This window comes from Emydura macquarii, unplaced genomic scaffold (assembly GCF_026122565.2).
Source record: "Emydura macquarii macquarii isolate MOO-44397 ecotype Brisbane River unplaced genomic scaffold, CSIRO-AGI_Emac_v2 contig_383, whole genome shotgun sequence".
Lineage (NCBI taxonomy): Eukaryota > Metazoa > Chordata > Testudines > Chelidae > Emydura > Emydura macquarii.
The window spans coordinates 14,412,159-14,433,531 of record NW_027130520.1 but is presented as its reverse complement, the minus strand read 5'-3'; the positions used below and the strand labels follow the sequence as shown (position 1 = coordinate 14,433,531).

The window sequence follows — 21,373 nt, the reverse complement described above, 5'->3', positions numbered from 1 at the left end:
GTCTTAATGTAACATGAGGTGTTATAAACTGAGGGGACAAGCACTTTGTAGCTTGCAAAGGCTGAGCTTATTGCACACGCCAGGACCTCTCTGCATCTCTCCAGTCTCCCCCCACAAGCTCCCCATGTGCCATCCCCCTCTATTTCAGGAACTCCCTGCAAGTCCCCTTCAGTCTCTTCCCTGCCAGTGGTTCTATGTGCCCCCCATTTACCTGACACAGAGTCCCTCATTCTCCCCACATGCCATTGGCTCTATATGCACTTCTATTCCCATTTTATTTCATACCTCCCATTCGCCCTCACCTCTACATCAGGTGCTTTGTGTGATCCCCTTCTTCTCATGCTGTTTCCAAATCCCCCCACCAGGGGTTCTGTGTGCCTCATCATTACCCCATCCCTCCATTCAGAGGTTCCTACATTCTCCTGCAATGGAGGATCACTGTGTTTGCCTCCATTCCCCTCTTTCCCCCCATGTTCTCCATTCTCTCTCCTCCATACCAGGGTCCATCAATTTCCCTCCTTGACAGGGTGTGTGTGGGGCTCTCCTTACCCTATTCGAAGGTCCCCTATTCCCCCCCCATGACAGGGGTTCTCTGTGTCTCTCATTCCACTTGCTCCCATAGCGTGATCCTCTATCTTTCCCCCATTGTTCTTTGTGACCATCATCTCATAACCCCCATTCCCGTTCCCCCCCATACCAGGTAATCACTTGCGGCAGAAATGGCACAATTCAATAAGCATGGAAAAAGTCCCCCAGTTTCCCCATACTGGGGGCTTTGTGCCTCCATTCCTCCTCTATCCATTCCAGGGTTCCCCATTCTCCCCATGGCGGCGTTTCTGTGTGAATCTTCGTTATCGTCTCCTCTCCCCATTTCCCACTGCCCTCTACCCGAATGCTAGGGGCTCTCTCTGCCCCCATTTCCTATTTGCTATCTTCTCGCCTAGGCTAGGACCTCTGTGTGCCCTTCTTGCCCACTGACCACATACCAGTATTTCCCTAGCCTCCCCCATGTCGGGGGCTGTGGGCATGACCCCCTTTCCCCTTATGCCCCCAAATCTGCCCTTCCATTATTCTTCTTTATGTCTGGGTGTGAACAGGTTAAACTTTACTGGAAGAATGAGCAGAGGTATTGTTATACTGGAAAGAGTTAATTGATGCCCTTAACCAGTTGTTTGATTCATAGAGGAAGATGCAGAGATGTTTGATGTTGTTCTTGGGCTAATAAAGTGGCAGGGACACCATTTGTCCCCCATTTTCCCTCTTTTGGTTTTTCTGATTTTCCTCCAAATCAATAGAATTCTGGCCAGTGATGCCTAGAATATTCCTGGAAATTTTGGAATTGATTGGATGCAGCATTCAAAAGTTATCACATTACATATATGTATACATACAAACATGGAAAAGCCATCCAGCTGAATGTAAAGCCTCTAAATTAGCCAAATTGGCCAATTACCTGAGAATGTGATCACTTCTGTATGCTTTTTTACTCTTCACTTAAATCTTGGTTGCAAAGGTATCTTAATAGCTACCAAATCATTTGAGAAGACAAGTTAAGGGCATGGACCCAGACTTTTAAAGGTATTTAGGCTTTGCTGCACTTAGTGTTTCAAATGCCTAACTGATTTAGGAGGCAAATTTAATTTTCAAAAGGGAAACAATGGGAAGCCAGGCCGAAATACCTTTAAAAATCTGGGCTTTGTAGTTTGTCAGTAGCAGTAAAATACTCCTATAGTGCTGATAGAGTAGTGTAGTGTATCATATATTATACTCATGCTAAAATTTTTGTATTATAAATTCTAGGTGACGCTGCTGGTTCTTGTGGGGATCCAGGAATCCCAGGTCATGGTTCTAGAGAAGACAGTGATTTTAAAATTAAAAGTACTGTACGTTTCAGCTGTGAGATTGGTTATATCATTCATGGGTCAGAAGAAAGAACATGTTTGGGAAATGGAACCTGGACAGGAAGACAACCAGAGTGTAAAGGTAAATACATTATATGTATATATTTTTAAAGTGAGTGTAATGTGAATGAAAGGGGCCAGAGTGAAATCCCTGGAGCCTAAACTGCTTGATTTAGTCACAGGACAGACAGAGTATAGGCAGTGGAAGAGTAATCTTCTCCGTATCTGCTTACTAGTGCAGTTATATTTTCTCTTGGAGGGATGACATCTAGCACTGAGACAATGGCTCACTTTCCTTGCTTTTTGAATCATGCCTTTTCTGCTGAAAATGCTGACCAGAATGCCAATTTTATATCATAGTTCTTGTGATGCAGATACTTGTCCAGTGGGTACTGCCTTGAGATCACAAATCTTTTCACACACAGGCTGAAACAGCTAAAAGATAGTAATGGCTTTTGGTCACCTGGGTACAGTTCGAATCAGTAACTAGAGATGATAGATTCTCAGCATTTCAAGACAGCCATTACTCTCTCTCCCCTCCTCCTTCCACCAGTTTTCACCAACTACATTTTATTTCCTAGGGGAAAAAATACGTAAGCACTATAGACCTCATTTTTTTAATATTGTTTTTTCCTTTGATAAATGCTTTCCTGGTTGCTTCATCCTTAGTTCCAGCTATTGTAAATATGAATTCCAGAGGAAGGAGAGATTATATTATTTTTATAATTTCATTTTAATACATATAATTTGTCAAATTATTAGTTTACAAATTTTGGCTAATGATTAATATATGTTACTTATTATCAGTTTTCACCAGAAAATGCAAAACCCAAACTAAGTTATTTAAAATGAATCACTCTAGAATTGTGGACCTAACCAAACAAGACCTAACCAGATATTTATGGGGAATCATTTATGGTACTTCAATCATCTTGATTTCACAAATAGGAAGTAATTCCCAACAGACCCTTTCTGAGAGAAGTTTCCTAAATAGCAGAAGAAAATTTAAGAGCCTCTTTATTAGTATTATCCACTTTATTATTACGTTTTGTTCTATCTATAAGAGATGATCATCTCATTTTAAAAGAGACAGCTTAATTCACAAACCTGCTTTTAATATCTTTTCTGATGATCAGTTCCCACTCTGATACTTCCTGTATGGAAGTAATAAATAAATAAACTAACGAAGAAACGAATAAATAAATAAATAACTGTGTTGGGGGACAAGATCACCCAAATGAAGCTTTTGTCCTTTGTATTTTGATCTTCTGTACTATCAAACTGAATTGCCATCATATTATTTTACATTTCAAGATATCTAAAACACTTCACTGTTCATTTAACTTAGAAATTTTCTTGGAGCTATGTATATGGCATAAAGATTGATGTTGTCTTAGCTCTGTTTGTTTATATTGTATTACATTATATTATATTGCTACATTAAATAACTACATTAAAAGAATGGTATTTAGGTTGCAAAGCCATGCACTTGACAGTTAGGAAATTCTAGATTTATACTTGCTTGCGCACTGTTAATTCTTCCTTTTTGGCCTCCATCCTGTGCATATGTGTAGCAAAGAGGCATGGCCTCCCTCAGAGATTGACAGCGAGGGAGGGCCAGATGCTCCCTGGTGGATGGAACCTGGAAAGCCATGCCCACCATGCCAGAAGCAGAAGGGCAGGACAGAGACAGGAAGTACAAAAGGCGGGCCCTGCAGCTCAGCTGGGGTGGAGCTGCTGAGGAGGGCTGATGGATCTCGCTGGCTCCAAGAGCCAGACAAGCTGCTGGGGCTGCAGCCTGAGGACTGGCCTGAGCCGCCGTCCGGCTAGGAGCCAGAGGAGCTGCTGAGATTGCCGCTTGCAACTGTACCCCAGGGAGACAAAGGACAACCCTGAGTTGCACATACACTACAAAGGGGATGTAGGAAATAGCCCAAGAGTAGTTGTAGGGGCAACTGTAAATCTGGCATTTTCTAGCTTTCATGTATTTGATTTTGCGACCTAAATAACTTTATTTTATCATTGGGTTTTTAAGTATAATTTCCTAGGTATTTTTTTCCCAAGGAAAAAGGTAAAAATAAATTATGTTACATACAATTGTAATAAACCACCCCCATCACACAATGTCAACAGGATTTGAAAGCTAAACCTTCAGCTTTGCCAAAGACTTCTATCCCTTAAACATGCTAGCAGCAGGAGCATTAGTTGGACTGGGTCCTTAGTCATTATCATCTGTGAAAGTTTGGATATTTTCTATTTTACTTATACATTTAACATTTTATTTTATAGCTGTGCAATGTGGTAATCCAGGAACAACTGCTAATGGGAAAGTATTTCGTATAGATGGCACTACATTCTCTAATTCAGTAATTTATTCCTGTATGGAAGGATACACTCTTTCTGGATCTTCTGTAAGACAATGTACTGCCAATGGAACCTGGTCTGGATCCTTGCCAAATTGCACAAGTAAGATTAATCTTCAGTGAATAGTCTTCATGGTTTACCATAACTATGACTTATTATATTGTTTTAGTGTTTTGAATTAAATTCTTCACTTCTATAAATACAATAATATAGAATGTATGTATTAACTGCCAACAAGCAATATATTTAGCTTTACTTTCCCTCACAACACTTCAGAAACACTTGATAATTTATATAACAATGTACATCCAGTGATTTTATGAACCATGAAAATATTATATAAGAGCAATATGAAGAATGAAATGTTTGAAGAAAGACATAAGATAAAATATACTGACTCAGGCTATGTGTACACTGACGGCAGCAAATTCACTGCCGTCAGATCGATTTATCCGGTTCGACTGAGCAGCAGTGACAACCTGCTCAATCAATCCAGAAGTCAATCTAATAAAACCACCTCCCCAAAAAGTGTAGCACTGCTTTGATGGGTACGCATTTCCCATCGACGCAGCGCCGTAGACACGGCACACTAAATGAAAGTTATGAAGTTGATGGGAGTTACATAAGCTACTGTGTGTAACTTGCGTAACTCCTGTCGACTGCCGCCAAATTTCGCCGGCAGTGTAGACCAGGCCTAATACTACATTTTAAGGCACTTGTATATTCATATATTCTGCTTACTTAAACTTTCCTCTAATGGTAAAAAGTTCTTCCCTTGTGTTCATATTTTGTGGTGTTAATGTCTGGTTTTGTGTGATGCATCTGGTCATATGATAACACGCTGGTCGCTTGCTGGGCATGTTTTGTTTGTGAAATAGAAATAAAATACAATCGCTGTTTGCTTTGCCATGAAAAAAATCACTTTCACTTACAAATGTGTAAGCCTTTTTTATCCTTGTTTATACAGTTCAGAGTTTTTACAAAAGAAAAAGCAAGCTGTGGAATTGTGGTTTTTCTTTCTTATAACTCTATAATTGTTTTAGGTGCTATTTTTGTTATAAGAATTCTAAGTGCTTGCAGAATATGTTTGCTGTCTGTGTTTTGAATTTTTGTTTGACATTTGAAAACTTCTGTAACTTCTTACAGTATGTTTCCTGCTTAGTGACTGCAATCTATAACTTTTCAAGTGTTTCAGATGTAGTGTTCAAGTGTGTTTGTCTGATCTTTGAAGATTATATATACAATATCTGCGACATCACTTTGGTTTAATGGAATTATCAAGTTATTATTAACTGACCACAGTTTCAGAAAAGAAACTGCAGCATTTGACATTTTTTTGCAAGACAATACGTGATTGCATGAATAGCTTGTTTGCTTTACCTGTATTTTTGGCATATTGTTTTAGTACTGTAGGTTCAGATAACGAAACAAAGCATGTTTCAGATTGTTTGGTTTAACTTCAGTTCTCACAGGCCTGTGCTTGTCCTTTTCAGCACTTTCTCATTCTCCCTGTCTCTCACACACAGAGAATCCTCTCCTCTGGAAGTCATGACTGATTGGTTAACTTCACCAATAAGACCTCAAAGCAACTGAAACTGATTTTCGGCATCTATTTGTAAGCCCTAGAACTGCATTACAGCTCCATTCTTTCTGCCTCTGTGAGCAGTTCTGTCTAGCTCTGCTCTGAGGAAAGACCACAGACCCTTGAGTTCAGCAGCTGTCCTCCCCTTCTCTTTTTCCTGTTTCTCCTTTCTCAGACTATCCTCCCTACAACAACAGTAAAACTTTGCTACTGCTGCATTCAAAACAATTCTTCAAACAGGGATTTGATTTTTCCTGCCAAAATTGAGTTTGACCAGGGAGGGTCTCTTACTTTGTGAGTAGATGGGTCTCACCCAAAGGTGTCTGTCTATTAGTGAGGCAAGTGCTCAGTTTACCCATGGTCTGAAGAGAGGGAGGATTTTCTTTCCAGCCACACTGTCTGTAGAGGATCCACCTTGCAGCTATGAATCTGCTAAGACATCAAGTTATCCCTTCCTGGCATATCAGTCAGTGCCAACACAGCTATGCCATTTATGGCTGTGGAAACACTTAATGCCTTGGGAAATCTCCTAGGGAGGGGTTCATCTGACCATCTTGTTTTTCACTTTCTTTTCCCCAAACTTATTCCAGCCCCTATGGGGAAACTGAAGTGGCCATTGCTGCAATCCTCATTGTGTACAAGGTCAGTTCCATTACATGGGTCCCTCAACCTGGGTAGATCTAGCCAGCCATTCCAGAGAGACTCTGCTGTGTGCAAGCAGAGACAGTCCCTCTCCATCCTCCAGCCCTCCAAAGATGCCAGTGAACCCCTGTGATCTCCTCTTTCTTGGGTTCTCTGCAAAGGAAGAGTCTTTATAGCAAAGCCATATGTCAGAATCCTGTCCAGAGCCTTCCTTGACAAGAAGAAGAATATTTCTGTTCTGTCTCTCAGTGGTCAGTCTGGGTGATGTTAACTCATCATTTCAGTCTGTCAGTTATTGATACTAGAACAATTTTCCAAAGTGCAGATGGAGCTAAAAACAATTCTATTAGAAGGAATACGTATAAAGGGCACTTTTCAATTCCTTTTCTTGAGTCTCTGGAAAACTTTGTTGATGCTGAGAGCCCCTCTAATCAGATATCCTTTAGCAAAATCTGCCACAGACAATGCAGTGTGCCTGGAACTGAATATTTCCATTTTGTTCTGTCCCCAGTTTGACTTAGTGGAGCTATGCCATTTTACAGCATCTGAGACTCAGTATCTGTATCTCACTTTCAAAGGAGCTCTGCAATCAGTAGTATCTTGCAATGTCACCTCCTGCCACTAGTTTATTCACCCCAACTCAGTCCTGCATGGGAAAATTTATGGATTACTGGATCCCATACAAAGAGCTACAAAAATTCCTTAAGACACTCCTTTTTGTAGAATGCTGCTTGTGACATAGCAATACTTTATTCTCCATCTCTCTCTTCCTGCATTAAATAGCTAAAAGACTTATCTGGCTGCTGTACTGGAAGCAGGCTCCCTCCCATCATACTATTTGGGATGGTTAACCACTTAATAAAGACCTAAGCACAGTGGTTAATGAACCAACTAAGTTCAGCACGCTCAGTGACCTTACGAAGGCACAGTCCTTGAGAATCTATAGTTATCCTTCCCTGCTGCTCTTTTGTTTCCTCTCCTTTTCCTTGTAGCTCCATTCGGGAAAGACATGAGGAGCAATTATCATGGTTATTGGTACATATCAGTAACTGTTAACCTCTATCTATGGGACACCAGGGCCCTTTTCCATAGTCAGCAACCTGGGAGGGTCCTGCACCAAAGTGTATGGGTGTGTTTTGGCCCACTCTGAGAGCTATGCCTCTGCTGATGGAAATGAGGGATATGAGCCACCAAAGGATCATGGTTATCTGATGAAACTTTGGACCTCTAAATCCCGGTCAAAGGTAGGGTCTTCAGGACTTCCTCACCAACATGAATTGCTCTGTCATTCCTATATATTATGTACCCTGGTATTACTGGGTCCCATTGATTATCAGCATTCCGCCAAGTTTCTGTGATGCCTATTATATCCTCATTTAATACCAGAGACTCAAGTTCACCCATATTATTATTTAGACATCTAATTAATGTATGCATTATTGTAACATTCTAAATAATGTATATATGCAAACACTTATAAAATGTGTCACTTTTTAGCTGACTGCCATTATATGATGTAATTGAATGGGACTCTTTTTCATTTGACTGTTTCTCTTCAGTTCCTACCTGTACTTTATTAACTTCCATCCACTTCTCCTTACTGGGATATAGCAAATTCCCATTAGTAGACCCTTCCCTAAGGGATGTCTCTGTCTGAACCATGTGCTCTTCTGCACCTGTTAGCTTTCCCCCAACCCTTAGATTAAAAAATCCTCTACAATCTTTTTAATTTTACATGCCAGCAATCTGGTTCTGTTTTGGTTTAGGTGGAATCCATCCTTCCTGTATAGGCTCCTCCTTTGCCAAAAGGTTCCCCAGTTCCTATGTCTTTGTTACCTACATGTACCACGACCACTGGTTCCTTCCCAGCACTGCACATTAGCCTGTATAAATGTCACATTACCCTGCCTAGATGTCTCAAAAGATCCACAACCTTTGCACCTGGCAGGTAATTCATGTGGTTGTCTTGGTCATCGCAAACCCAGTTATCTATATTTCTAATAATTAGTATTACTTGCCTTTTCTTAATAACTGGGATTTCCTCCCCCAAAGAGGTATCCTCAGTGCGAGAGGATACCATGACATCATCTGGAAAGAGGATTCCAACTATGGGATCGTTTCTCTCCTTGCCAGTTTGATGTTCTCCTTCCAAGACTTTCATCCTTCTCAAGAGAACAGACGCTGTCAGACTGGAAGTACTTTACTGTGTCCATCTTCCGACCAACTGTTTTTTATGTTCTTCTCTCCCTGTTCCCTAATTTGTAGCTGGTTGGGGGAGAGAGTTGTTTGTTTTTGGGCGGCTTTTATTTTTTGTGAAAGAGATACTTAACAGGCTGCTCTCATTCTTTCAGCTTCTATTTCCCCCTTTCGCTATGGTAAATTGGCATTCTCCTTTAGTGTTTATTTGCAGAGTTCTGGATCAGGAAAACATATTTTCCAATTTCCATGAAACAGGAGGGATGGATACTGTTCCTCAGTGTGTTGCAGGTCCCTTAATGTCGAGGTCAACCTTTTGGGTTTTTCCCCTCTCATTGTAATCATTAGGTACCCCCTTCTTAATTTGGGGATTTTTTCTATAATCTTTAAGGAGATCCAGATGAGTAACTGTTACACTGCATGGTCTTTGGGGAAGCATATCTGCTTTTCTTCATCTGCCAACTCCTTTTTAGTGTCCTTGTTTTCCATCTGCCATTTTCTATTCCTGAAATTTAACTAATTAAAATAATTCAGTCCATTTTTTTGCACTTTTGAACAGGTGTACTAATTTTTCTTCTAAAATGTAGCTGCTGTACATATCCACATATTGTGTTAGGTAGATGAATTAGATGATATAGATGTTTACCTAGTCTGGCTGAAGATAAACATTTGCTATATTTTTGCAATAAATCATTAATTTGACCATATAATTTTTCTCCTCACAGATACACAGTCACATTAATGATTTACCATCTGTTCTTCAACTTCTTCCTTGTAGTAATCAGTTGTGGAGATCCAGGTGTGCCAGCCAATGGCTTGAGATATGGTGATGATTATGTTGTTGGACAAAATGTTACCTATATGTGCCAACCAGGCTATACAATGGAATTGAACAGCTCCATAATTCGCACTTGTACCAGCAACGGCACATGGAGTGGAACAATCCCAATTTGTAAAGGTATAGCAATGATTTTGGTTATCAGAACATTTCTTCTTCTGTGACATTTGTACCTATTGTGTACTGTTACACGTAATCAAAGTAAGTAAACATCTGTTGTTATGACCAAAAACGAAACATGTCTGGACACATTAATATTCACTTTGTCTCTGGGTAAATTGAGTTGGGGGCTTTAAAAACTGTTGTCTTACCATTTGTGTCATTTAATTTGTTTCATAAATGAAAAAATTTAGTAGTGTTGTGCTGGAAGGCTTTTTGGGGCTCCCAAGAGCCTCTTGCTAAGTTTCTAATACCAAACTTAAGGGTCAGTTCAGGTGACTTCCCTTCTTTAAATGGAGTTCACCGTTTTTCTGCATGAAGTTAAATTTACCGGAGATGATGCATGTTCACAAAAGATACTGCTGAAGTGCATGGTATTGGACTTTGTAATTTGTCTTGATTTCACTAAATAATTTTTTCCATCAGAGTATAGCACTAGACCATCTCGTCCTTCCCTCCAGGATCTTTGGCCAATCCCTCCTTTGTTCAGGGTACACAAGTTGAACACACTCCAGTAGTATTAACATACTCCCTATGTTTTTCAGCAGCAAAGTCTAAATATTCCCAGAAAATTTGCTAATGTTTGCCATCTGCTGATGCCTCCTTCCAATGTGATTTGAAAAAACAAAAGAATAAATCCCTGATCCCTCACCCTTGTTCTCTACCAGCACATGCATTCCTGATTTACGGGTATTACAAGGAAGTTCTTGTTGTAACCCCTGGCTAAAAAATTGGCAGTTATAATATATATACAATTTAAAAAGCTATTCTATTGATGTAATCAAAACTGCTATTCTCAAAGTAACCTACAATCTCTTCCTTGCTAAATTTAAGGGCATCTTCTCCAGGTTCATTCTCCTTGATATTTCTGTTACCTTTGACATAGTGAGTTTCCACCTCCATCTCAAGGCCATTTCCTCCCTAGCCATGTGGGAACTCTTCCTTCTCTTCCTCTTTCTCCTATCTAGCCAATTGCAGCTAAAACCAGGCATTGACATCAGTGGTTGTGATTCTTTTTCCTACCCACTGTTCTAGAGATATCTCTAGGAATATTCGATACCCTTTTCTCCCTCTATACTTCCTCCTGGATGGGTTCATTCTCTCATATGTCTTCAAAATGAAGACACTCCATGTCCATCCCTATTCTTTTCCCTTTACAGGCATACATTTCTGTCTGCCCTAGTGAGCCTGGTCACTTTCTCCCATGTCAGTGATGTCGGATTTTTTTCAGTTAGTCTCCTAATGCTTTGAATACTGTTCATTCTCAAGTTCTCCAAACTTTTTGCTGTTCAAGTCCCTTCTAAAAATGCTTTTCTTCTGTTTGCTTTTCATTATTAACCATCATCAAATACTTCCGCTTGTGCATACAAAACTGATTACACAAGGAATTATCCTTTCTCTCTCCTCTCATGTTTGCCTATAGCATTTATGTACTACCTATCATCATAGTATCCAGGCACTGTAATCAGAGTCATTATATATTAAATCAGATGTGCATGTAACTATAATTCCATTTTTGGTATATTGTTCCTTTAAATGAAAGTTGTCATATCAATATGCTAGGGAACACAGTAGTGAGGTAATGCAAGATGGATTCTTTTACATATTCTGCTTTTATGTTGCCTCTCTTCCCTTTTTCCATCACCTGTTGTGTTTATCTTAAAGCGAGATTTTGCTGTGGGCTCGCTCAGGCACTCTGGAGAGGTCTGAGGGGGGTTTGCAATTTTTAACTGGAGCCCCAAGCAGAAATTTTGGCTGGATCAAAATCAGAGGCACCAGTCTGAACCACACTCTTACTCTGTTTCTGGCCAGTTCTGTTACTGACCATGCAGAAGGAATCTAGGTTCCTCACTTTAATCTATCCTATTTGGCTGCTGTTACTCAAGGGGCACTAACTGAGATTAGGGGGTATACAACACAGTTTGATTCTGGCATGCCGCTGCCCAGGAATACAAGGAAAAGGTTCAACTTTCAGATGAGAGCCTTTGGGGAAGGAACACTGTATTTTCTGTCTGTCAGTTACTATACACACTTAAGACACTATACAAATATTAAATAATAATCATATCTGAAATCTCTGATGTGAATCAGAAATTCCCTTTTTTTATTCCATGCAAATTTCTGTTCAATGTCAAAAGTAATATTCACTTGTAAATTAATATTATTGTTTATTTTGAATGTGTAATCAAAAGGAATGTATAATATGTAATAATTTATTTGGAATATATAATAGCTGTTTGTTACTGTTAAGAGGATTTAGAGAAAATAATTAGAAAATCAACTGCTCAGAGTATACATACATTATTATCCACCTGCCACTGAAATACTAGATATACATGATTCTCTCACGTTGTCCCTGCAAGAGAAGGACGTGTGTTCATTCACAGATAAATGTCAGTCAGGCGTTGTATTTTTCAGCAAAACATTTTGTATTTGTAATACCAGTTTCAGCTGAACCACCCCTAGCAGAGTCCACTTCAGATATACATTATTAATGATTCAGTCTCTGCTGCTGTTTTTGATAGAGCCTTGACAGTGTTCACTTTTATTCCTTTATTCATTCATTCTGAGGCTGCTGTCATTTACTTATTCTTTCCGGACCCTGCTTCCCACATATTGCTAACAGACATTCTGCAGCCCAGGATCTTCCACAACTCAGATATGTATGCGCTATTTGCCTCCTATTTGCAGTTTTTGGAGGTGTTTCAAAGCTGAAGCACAGCCTGTGCTAACCACACCTCCTCCTGCTTGCTGCCAGATGTTCTGCTTCTGCTGCAGCAAATAAGTGTTGGTTCACATGCTCCTGTCCTTTTCTTTTAGATTTGTCATTTTTAGCCATTTTTCAGGCAGTTATAGCATTTTCATTTGTTTTCAAGTCTTCTGACCTCCTCCTGGTCTGGGATCTGAGCAGCACAGTGGTCACCAACCACCCAGAGCCTTCACAGCAGCATCTCCCTGACAAGCTCCCCCACCCCCTTCCAGACATGGTAGAACAGCTATGGAAGCAAACAGTGCTCTGAGTTTGAAGCATCTTTCTCAGGCACACCAAAAATTAAAAAATGCCCAACCTGCACCCAGCCACCCGACCATATCTCTGCTAGGACATGAATGGGGCTCTCCCCCAAATTAGCCATGATTCCACCACAGAAAAAACCCCAGACAGGAGAAACAGAATAGAACCGGGGGGAGGGGAGGCGCAAGCATCTGAGGACAAGGAGAACATCCTCCAGCTGACCCAGAAGGTAAGTCCTGGGTCATAAAGGAGCATAAAGAAGACACCCTTTCTGGGCTATCGGTTCCCCTCACCTCCACAGTGGAGAGAAACAGGGCTCCTACATAGCTCCTCTTCCATCCATGATCCAGAGGATTCTCGTGATACTCTGGGATACGTTCTGCAAAACCCAGAGACTCTGGGTCCCCAAAAAGCAAATGTTTCCTTCTTAAGGCAGAAGTTACTATTGTTAATAAACAAGTGGGGGTGAAAATCAGGGGTTAAATCCCTTCTCCTTTGCCTTCTCCCTCTGACGGAGTGTTTGCCGGGGTTTATCTCCTTCACCTGCTATGTCTGCACGATGAGCTAGGGGTGTGATTCATCTGCATGTGTACACATACTCAAGCTAACATGAGTATAAACAGCAGTGTAGCTCAGCAGCACGGGTAGCAGCAGCAGAGGCACAGCTGAGCCCTGCTGTGAACCAACCCACTTGAAATCAGTGGGTATGTACTCAGCACGCTTCCGCCGTGCCTTCACTAATGCTACCCATGCTATTACAGCTACATTGCTGTTGTACTCGCACATGCTCAATGAAAGCTAGCACAAGTATGTGTGCACACTAGCCGGGAAATCACCCCCCTGGCTCATCGTGTAGATGGAAAGCTCTGCAATATGCTCATTGCCCCTCCCCACTGAGGCAACATGAAGCCTGTCCTCCTGTGCAGCCCTGCCTCAGCCTGCAGTCTAATGGAAATAGTGCCTGTCTGGTTTTCAGCCAAGGACCCCCACTCTGCCAGGGAAAGGGGATCATATTTGAGGCAGCAGCGGAATGGGAATTTTACCTTCTGATCATCAGCCATAAGCCCTTGCTCTGCCACAGAAAGGGGCGCTCTCTCCACCCTTCCCTGCTCCATAGCTGATTCTACATTAAAGCCTAGCACTTCAGGAAGTCTTTGACCAGTTCAGAGGCACTTGAGGATTCCACAATCCGTGGACCTACATCTTCATGGGATTACAGAGGGGTAAATGGGAAATCCCCTCACCATGTTCAAAGTGATCCCGATTTCCTGAGTAAAGATCCAAGTGATACTAGGTTGTTCCTGCAGCACTTACTTATGTGCTAGCTAGGCTGGGGAGCAGGCAGGCAGCCTTTCAGGCTCCCTGGGACAGCTAACAACTGTTTTCACAATTGAGGTATGTGTACCACTACCCCTCATCTGTTGTATGACCCCAGACCAGGATGAACAGTGTACTACCTCCCTCTTGTAAACAGCCAGGAGAAAAACAAAAAACCCAACAAAATCTATACAACTTTTTGAAGATGGACAGCAAGGAACTTATTAAAATTAATAAAATATCTTCTTCTTCGAGTACTTCCATTTTAGGTTTGTGTGATCCCTGTGCACTGTTGCTGGAAATTTTTTCCCTCAGTGATACACGTCGGATCCACTTTAGCGCCATCTGGTGTCCCATGCTTATGGTGTGGTATAAGGGTCCGGCCGACCCCGCAGCCTCTTAGTTCCTTCTTGCCACCCATGACAGTCACTGGAACTGCTTCGGTAGCTACATTCAAATGTTTCCCATTTATCACTCCATCCCTTCCTTTTTTCTTCTTTAATGTAGTTATTTCTCAGTTTGGACTTTAGTTAGTAATTGTAAATAGTTAATTGGACTCTCACTGCATTAGTGGAGCTTCCTCCACTACCAGAGCTGGACATGCTTCAGTTTCCAGGCTTCAGGTCTCGTGCATTCTGCAGCAAGGCCATGCCTTTTGAGTGACCTGCACTCCAGTTGTCTAAAGTGCTTGAATAAGACTCATATCAGGGATCACTGTCAGATCTGCCACTAGTTCAAGCTGTGTATGAAGAAAGGAGGCCAGGTTAAAGTTTATTCCTGATTTTATTTATTTAGTGTTTGCATATTCACCAAGCCAAGCAATAACATTTTTAGTGGCCAAATGGAGCTCTTGGAGCCCACCACTGAATTTAGTTAGTGGGCACTGTTTCATCTGCACCGTAGCTGCAGCTTGGATTGTTTTGAAGATTCCGAGAGTGCTGATTGGCTGCACAAAGGCATTGTCCAATCCAGAATCACTTAAGAAGCGCCAACTAAGGAGGTAGCAGGTCGAAACTGATTGAGCGAGCAGTAGGGTCGGTGACAAGGAGATGGTTGATGTTAAGCGCCAGTCTTCCTGCCACAAACACTCCTTTGTCACATCATGGCATGGCAGCCTTGACCAAAGTGGTTGTCATGAAGAAAGACATGTAGCTGGTGGACTAAAAAGGTGGTTGAACAAGACCAAGGGTGGGTTCACACATACCTTATTGAGCAGCTTGCCCGTTGCAATCTCCCTTCTGATGTAAGGGAGAGCAATGTAGCTCAGAACTGGAAGCCATGAAAGATTAGTGGATTGGAGAGTTCTTGTGATGATGCGTATTGTTGAGTTGTGTTGCATGTCAGCAGGTTTGGTGTGTGCCTACCGACTCCTTACTGGTGCACAGTGTTCTGCTATTGAGTACGAAATGGCAAGGGTTGAGCTCTCCATGAAGAACCTGGAAGTTTGATGAGAAGGTTGTTGTGAGACTTGACCTTCACTGCTATCTTGCTCAGGTGACTTTTGTATGTCCGTGTTCAGTGGAGGGTCATGCCTAAGTAAATTGGGTATGCTTCATGCTTCAGCCTCTGGCTTTTCATTACAATGTTTAGTTCCTTCTTAGCATTGGCACTGTGGAGGTGCAATATGCTTGAGACAGTCTTGCTGGTGCTAGGCTGAAGGTGCCATGTCTTGCAGTAGTCAGCTAGCTTTGCAGCGTTGTCACTCAGGGTCTTCTCCAGCTCAGAGAAAATCGGAACTTTATTCTGCAGTAGATGAACTTCCGTGACTTGGTTGGTGGCAGATCATTGCTGTATAGATTGAACAAGGTTCTACATCTGTGGGCGGGGAAGGGCTCCCTCTATTCAGGATGCTATTTGCTTGTGGGAGTTTTGCATAAAACCCTTGATCCACCTGGAAGCATCTCACCTGCTGTGAGTCCAGAATGAGCTGATCACCTCAGCAGATCTTTCTCCACTCACCACAAGTGGTCCTTCTGTCCTGACATAGCAAAGGTCATTTTCCAGCAGTGGGGAACTCTCCTTGTAGACCTGTTCATGATCAGTCAGAACAGAAAATGTCACCAGTTTTGCTCTCTATTCAGTCAAAGCCCAGGCTCACTCACAGATGCCTTCTTATTCTCTTACACGAAGCACCTGTTCTATGCCATTCCTCCCAGTTCCACTCATGCCCAAAGTTCTTCTGAAGGGCAAGTGGGACAGAGTGAGGGTTATTCTTATAGCCCCATCCTGGGCATGTCAGCACTGGGTACACACACTGCTAGACCTGTCAGTTGTAACTCTGGTACCACTCCCTTCTCTCCCAGACCTGATCTTTCAGGACCATGGTCAAATGCTCCACTCAAACTTCAACCTTCTCCACCTGATAGCATGGGGTTCATAGGTCTGAAGAGGAGTCAAGGGCTTAGAGTATCCAAGCCATCCCTTACTAGATGGATCAAACTAGGTGTTAAGACACACAAGCCATCCAACATACGGATCCTAAAGGAATCAACGTACATTCTTCAAGATCCTTTGCAACATCATGGGCTGAAAGAGCATGTGCTTTCACGGCAGAGATTTGCAGAGCAGTCACATATCTGTAAATTAACACATCTATCAGACAGTATAAGGTAGTCTTTCTGTTTCCTCAGACGCCTCCTTTGGCAGGAGAATGCTGCAGACAGTGGTCCTGACATAACTTTGCCATTCGAGCAGTTCAAAAAGATTTATTTTTCCTATTTCTTATGTTCACTTTTCTGTCTCTCCCTACTCCTATTCACTGCTTGCTACTTCCCCTGCGTATCAGAATTGTGGGGGATGCTGGGCTGCAGAATGGAAAATTTCTTACCCAATAATTTCCTTTCTGCTATCAGGATCTTCCAGTTTTACCCACCTTGGATGGCTTTAGAGCCAAGGCTCAGCATTCTGTTTGGATAGTTACCACAGAGGCAGTGGTCTCCTGTACATAGTTAATGAGTTGGCACTGAAGTTATTGTTACAAATCATTTTCTAAGAGCTGTTACAGAGTTCTGAAATGAATCCTCTAACAGCAAGCAGGTAAAGGGGGCATAGCGGCTCGCACAGGCTGTGCTGCAGTTTTGAACTGCCTCTGGAAATGGCAGATGTGAGGGGAATAGCCCATACATACCAGAATTTTGGGAGACACTGCTAACAAAAAGGAAATTATCAGGTAAAATTTTGTTTGTTTGTTCCCTTGCTCTTTAGTTAGGAAGCTGAAACATTAAGTCCCTTTTATAGTGACTAATAATAAAGTTGCTTGCTAAATGGACTATCTCCAGTTGGTGCAGGGTAAGAATGTTGGTGATTATCCCAAACCCCAACGTCTTACTGATGTTACTGCTTGAAGAGATGAAAGAAGAGAAATGAAAAGGGTAAAAGCTATTGTGATCCCTTTTAACCCGAACGGCTAGCCAAAAATTTGGGGTTTAGTAGGTGGTTCCAGTTAGGAGGAGAAATTGGTAATAGAGATTTCTTTGATGCAGTTTTGTTTATTACAAAGAATGTGTACAAAGTTCTGTCTCTGAATGCAGAAGGAATGAAATAGAAGGAAACAGCTTATTTTACTCAGAGCACCAAGAACATTTTCCAGCCTGTACACCAACCCAAAAATCTCTCCCCAGTTTTATTCCATGGTCAGACACCATATTTTAAGCTGCTCCTTCAGGCTCTCTCTCTTTTCCATTTTGTTGAATGTTTTGCCTTGCGATGAGTGCACGTGCACGCGTGTACACACACACACACACACACACACACACACACACACACACACACACACACACACACACACACACACACACACACACACACACACACACACACACACACACACCCCCATCTCCCTACCTAAAACAATACTCTGCAAAAGTTCCTGGACAGTCCACACACTCCTTTTATCTTAGAAGGGGGCTCATTTTTACAGTTATGTTAAGTAAAGGGTGAGTTCATATGCACTCAACTCATAACAACATCTCACCCAGCTCATAACCACTGTGATGAAGGTGGCAAATATCATAATTTTGGAAACCATGCTATCATATTTTCTCCCCCAGTTTGAGAACTAGACAGGCATGGAAAGCCCCAAGTACCCAGTCTCTAAAAATAGTAACCCAATGAAAAAGGGAATCCTAAAGTCACCCCAAATCTTTGGTCTCCTGCTTGGCTGAAAGATGATTATAATAATGATACTTTGCACTTCCAGTCAAAGCATTTAACAAGCATTAATGAATAAAGCCTCAGGAACCTGTGTGAAGTAGGGAAAAGGGATAATCCCATTATATAGAATTATACTAATGGCAAACCTGATGCACAGAAAGGCCCGGTGGCTTCCACAGATCACATAATAAGGATCTCGTGCTTCTGACCAATATTCCCTTTAATTTTTTTTCTGCATGCAGAATGACAGGCTGACTAAGTGTAAGTTTAAAGCTTTTGAGTGCAGACCCTTCATCTCCCGCATTCACATGGTCTCTCAACTCTCCTGTCCTCATTTGTTTTCATTCACTGCCTCCCAGTCTCCCCATTTACTCCCAGTGTCTCCTTTAAATTCACTCTAACTACTCTCATTTCCTCTCTTTCTCTTCTCTCAGTTCTTTCCCACTGGTGTGCTTCTCATTCACTATTTCCCATTTATTCATGCCCTCTCACTCATTCATTTGTCTCTTCTTTTCTCTCTCTCTCATTGGCTCTCTCTCCTTCCAATTTGCTTTTCCCATTCTCTATCCCTTTCCCTTTTCATTCACATTCTCCATCATCACACCCCTTTCTCCCTCTCTCTCTCTCTCTCTCTCTCCTATTCATCCCTCAAAATCAGTAATGGATCCAGTCATCACTTGCCCCCCAACTCAAAATCAAATAGCACCATCACCTCTCAATCACTTCTTTGTGTAACCATGTCTGCTGCTACTGTTTCTGCTATCCTCCTGAGCACCATCACACCGGAGGTATACGGGAGGAACCTGCATTCTTCACTCCTCCTCAGACCTAAAGTGAGGGTGGCCTTCAAAATCTCCCCTTGCCATCCTCAGGCCTGGGAAGGGGAAGTCAAATTGAAATTTTTACTTCCCACTCCTGCGTGTCAGGAGCAGCAGCACTAGCAACCTCAGGAGGAGAGGGAATACCAGAACTCCCTCCCCTCACTCAGAAGTTAGATGCCTCCTGGTAAAGAATTACCCATGAGGCAGACACTGCTCATTGTGTGGTACCTACCAAGAGAATGTGCAGCCACACACGTGCCTTTGAGGGAGCCTTGCTCCTGAATCTCATTCATGTGTTTTAATAACCAAACTATCCCTAAATCAGCTAACAGAACGAAAGTATTGGATTGTGACCATGTGTAAGTGAACATAATTATGGTCCAGGATGCCTAACAGTCAACAAAAATCATTTTGTCATAAATTCTATTAGTATTTTACCAAATATTGTGTATTGTATAGACTGTACAGTGATTACCTGTGTTATCTTCCCAGCTGGCATGATGGCAGCATTCAACTTTGTATACTAAATCTTGGTAACCAACAACAACTGGGAACAACCAAGAAATGGAGGCAACCAGAAATATTAGCTCCAGTGATGTTGCAAAAATACAGTCAGGAAGATAATGTCACCACTGTATTGTCCTCCAAAAAGATTAAATGAGCACATATGGTTCTTCTAGTAAATGTGTACACCAGGGATATTTTCAGCAGCTGTACCTAATCACTTTAAATGTTATTGCAGCTGTTACCTGCCCAACTCCTCCTCAGATCTCTAATGGAAGGTTGGAAGGAACAAATTTTGACTGGGGATTTAGTATAAGCTATGTCTGCTCCCCAGGCTATGAACTATCCTTTCCTGCTGTTTTGACCTGTGTTGGGAATGGCACTTGGAGTGGTGAGGTACCTCAGTGCTTACGTAAGTATTTGTTTGATGCTTATATTTTATTCTAATTATTTTTCCTTTAGAGTGTTCAGTTCTTTTTAATCCCTGGTTTATTTACTTTAATATTTCATTGTGACAAATGTGTGTTCCACCTACATTTATCTAACATTAATTCCTATCCATAAGCTAGTACTTGTTCTTTACAATTAGTTTAATATCTTTGGATGGGTGCAAGTAAGGACCATCTTTACATCTTGAGGCAATTCTTTCGTTAGCACGTACCAAGCCTCAAAAATATACATGAAAGCAACACAAAGTCTAAAACAAGCTAACTTCAGCAAAGCAAATCAGATTTATGGTGAAACTGCTCTCCTCATCTTAGATTCAGCTACATTCTTTTATTCACTCATTAATCAGGCAAAACTCCCACTGATGTCAAAAGGAGTTTTGCTTGCCAGCAGTGCTGACTAGGTCCCAGGGTTTAGTCAAATAACCTATTGTTTCAAGCAGTAATTTTTATTATAAGATTGCTGACAAATGGATTTTTACATGGTTACAGATTTCATTACAGAAACAAATAAATATCTGTTCCTTACACTGGGGTTCTTCCATCAATTATTTTTAATTGAACATTTTAAAAGTGAATGTGATACTTCTGAAAGGTGCTCAACTGACTGGACGGGAGAATGGAACTCTCTTTTTATTTACGGAGCAGGTACGGCATCAACATTGGTACTGCAACATTAGTATTGCAAACTGCACAATACTATCTAATTGATGTGCCATGATCTTGACCTGGAGGGTCAAGGTGAATAAATAATTCAGTCTTCATGTCTATTAAATTCTTGCCCTCTTCTGAGACTGACAGTTAAGTGTTAGGTGTTTCAAGCTGAGATAGTGGCCTTCCACTGGGTCCCTTTCTCTTCTATTCTCCAAGCCCTAGAATTCCTTCCATCCTATATATATATATATGTTCCTAAATATGTGCATCAACAATTGTTTAGTGCGGCTTAGCTAACGTATAGAGATTGTGACTTACAAAGTTTCTGGAAGAAACGACAAAAACGTTATCAGCTTCCTTGATCAAGATCTATGCCTATCATTTGTTGTTCTGGTTCATAAGCTGGGGCTCCTGTAGGATCCACTGCTTGGATAGCAATGGTTGCCAAAAATGTTTTTTTATCATTTGATCTTGGCTAGGATGCTGTGTCCTTTCCTCTTGGACGTGAATATCACTGCACTTATCTATGTCTTCATCACCTTGAGACTGGCCTACTGCATTGTATCCTACATGGGGCTACACCTCCCCATGTAGACAGTGCTACATAAACTTCAAATCTGACACTATAGCCCAAAGAGCTAATGAGAAATAGGGGACTCTCAAGTTGGAGCAGAGAGATTATTTTAACTCTATATTTGGCACTGGTTCAACTGCTGCTGGAATACTATGTCTAGTTCTGGCACTCACAATGCAAGAGGGATTTTGATAAATTGGAGAAGGTTCA

General features: G+C 41.5%; 1 protein-coding gene across 3 annotated transcripts in view; it reads left to right on the top strand.

Moving 5' to 3' along the window:
- The window catches only part of CSMD3 (CUB and Sushi multiple domains 3), a 1,042,296-nt gene that overhangs the window by 973,661 nt on the left and 47,262 nt on the right, over window positions 1-21,373 (top strand). For all 3 annotated transcript variants that reach the window (XM_067537409.1, XM_067537408.1, XM_067537407.1), the window contains 4 exons: window positions 1,801-1,983; window positions 4,191-4,367; window positions 9,464-9,643; window positions 19,728-19,901. In XM_067537409.1, the coding sequence (XP_067393510.1) occupies window positions 1,801-1,983; window positions 4,191-4,367; window positions 9,464-9,643; window positions 19,728-19,901 (714 nt within the window). The remainder of the gene's footprint in view (window positions 1-1,800; window positions 1,984-4,190; window positions 4,368-9,463; window positions 9,644-19,727; window positions 19,902-21,373) is intronic.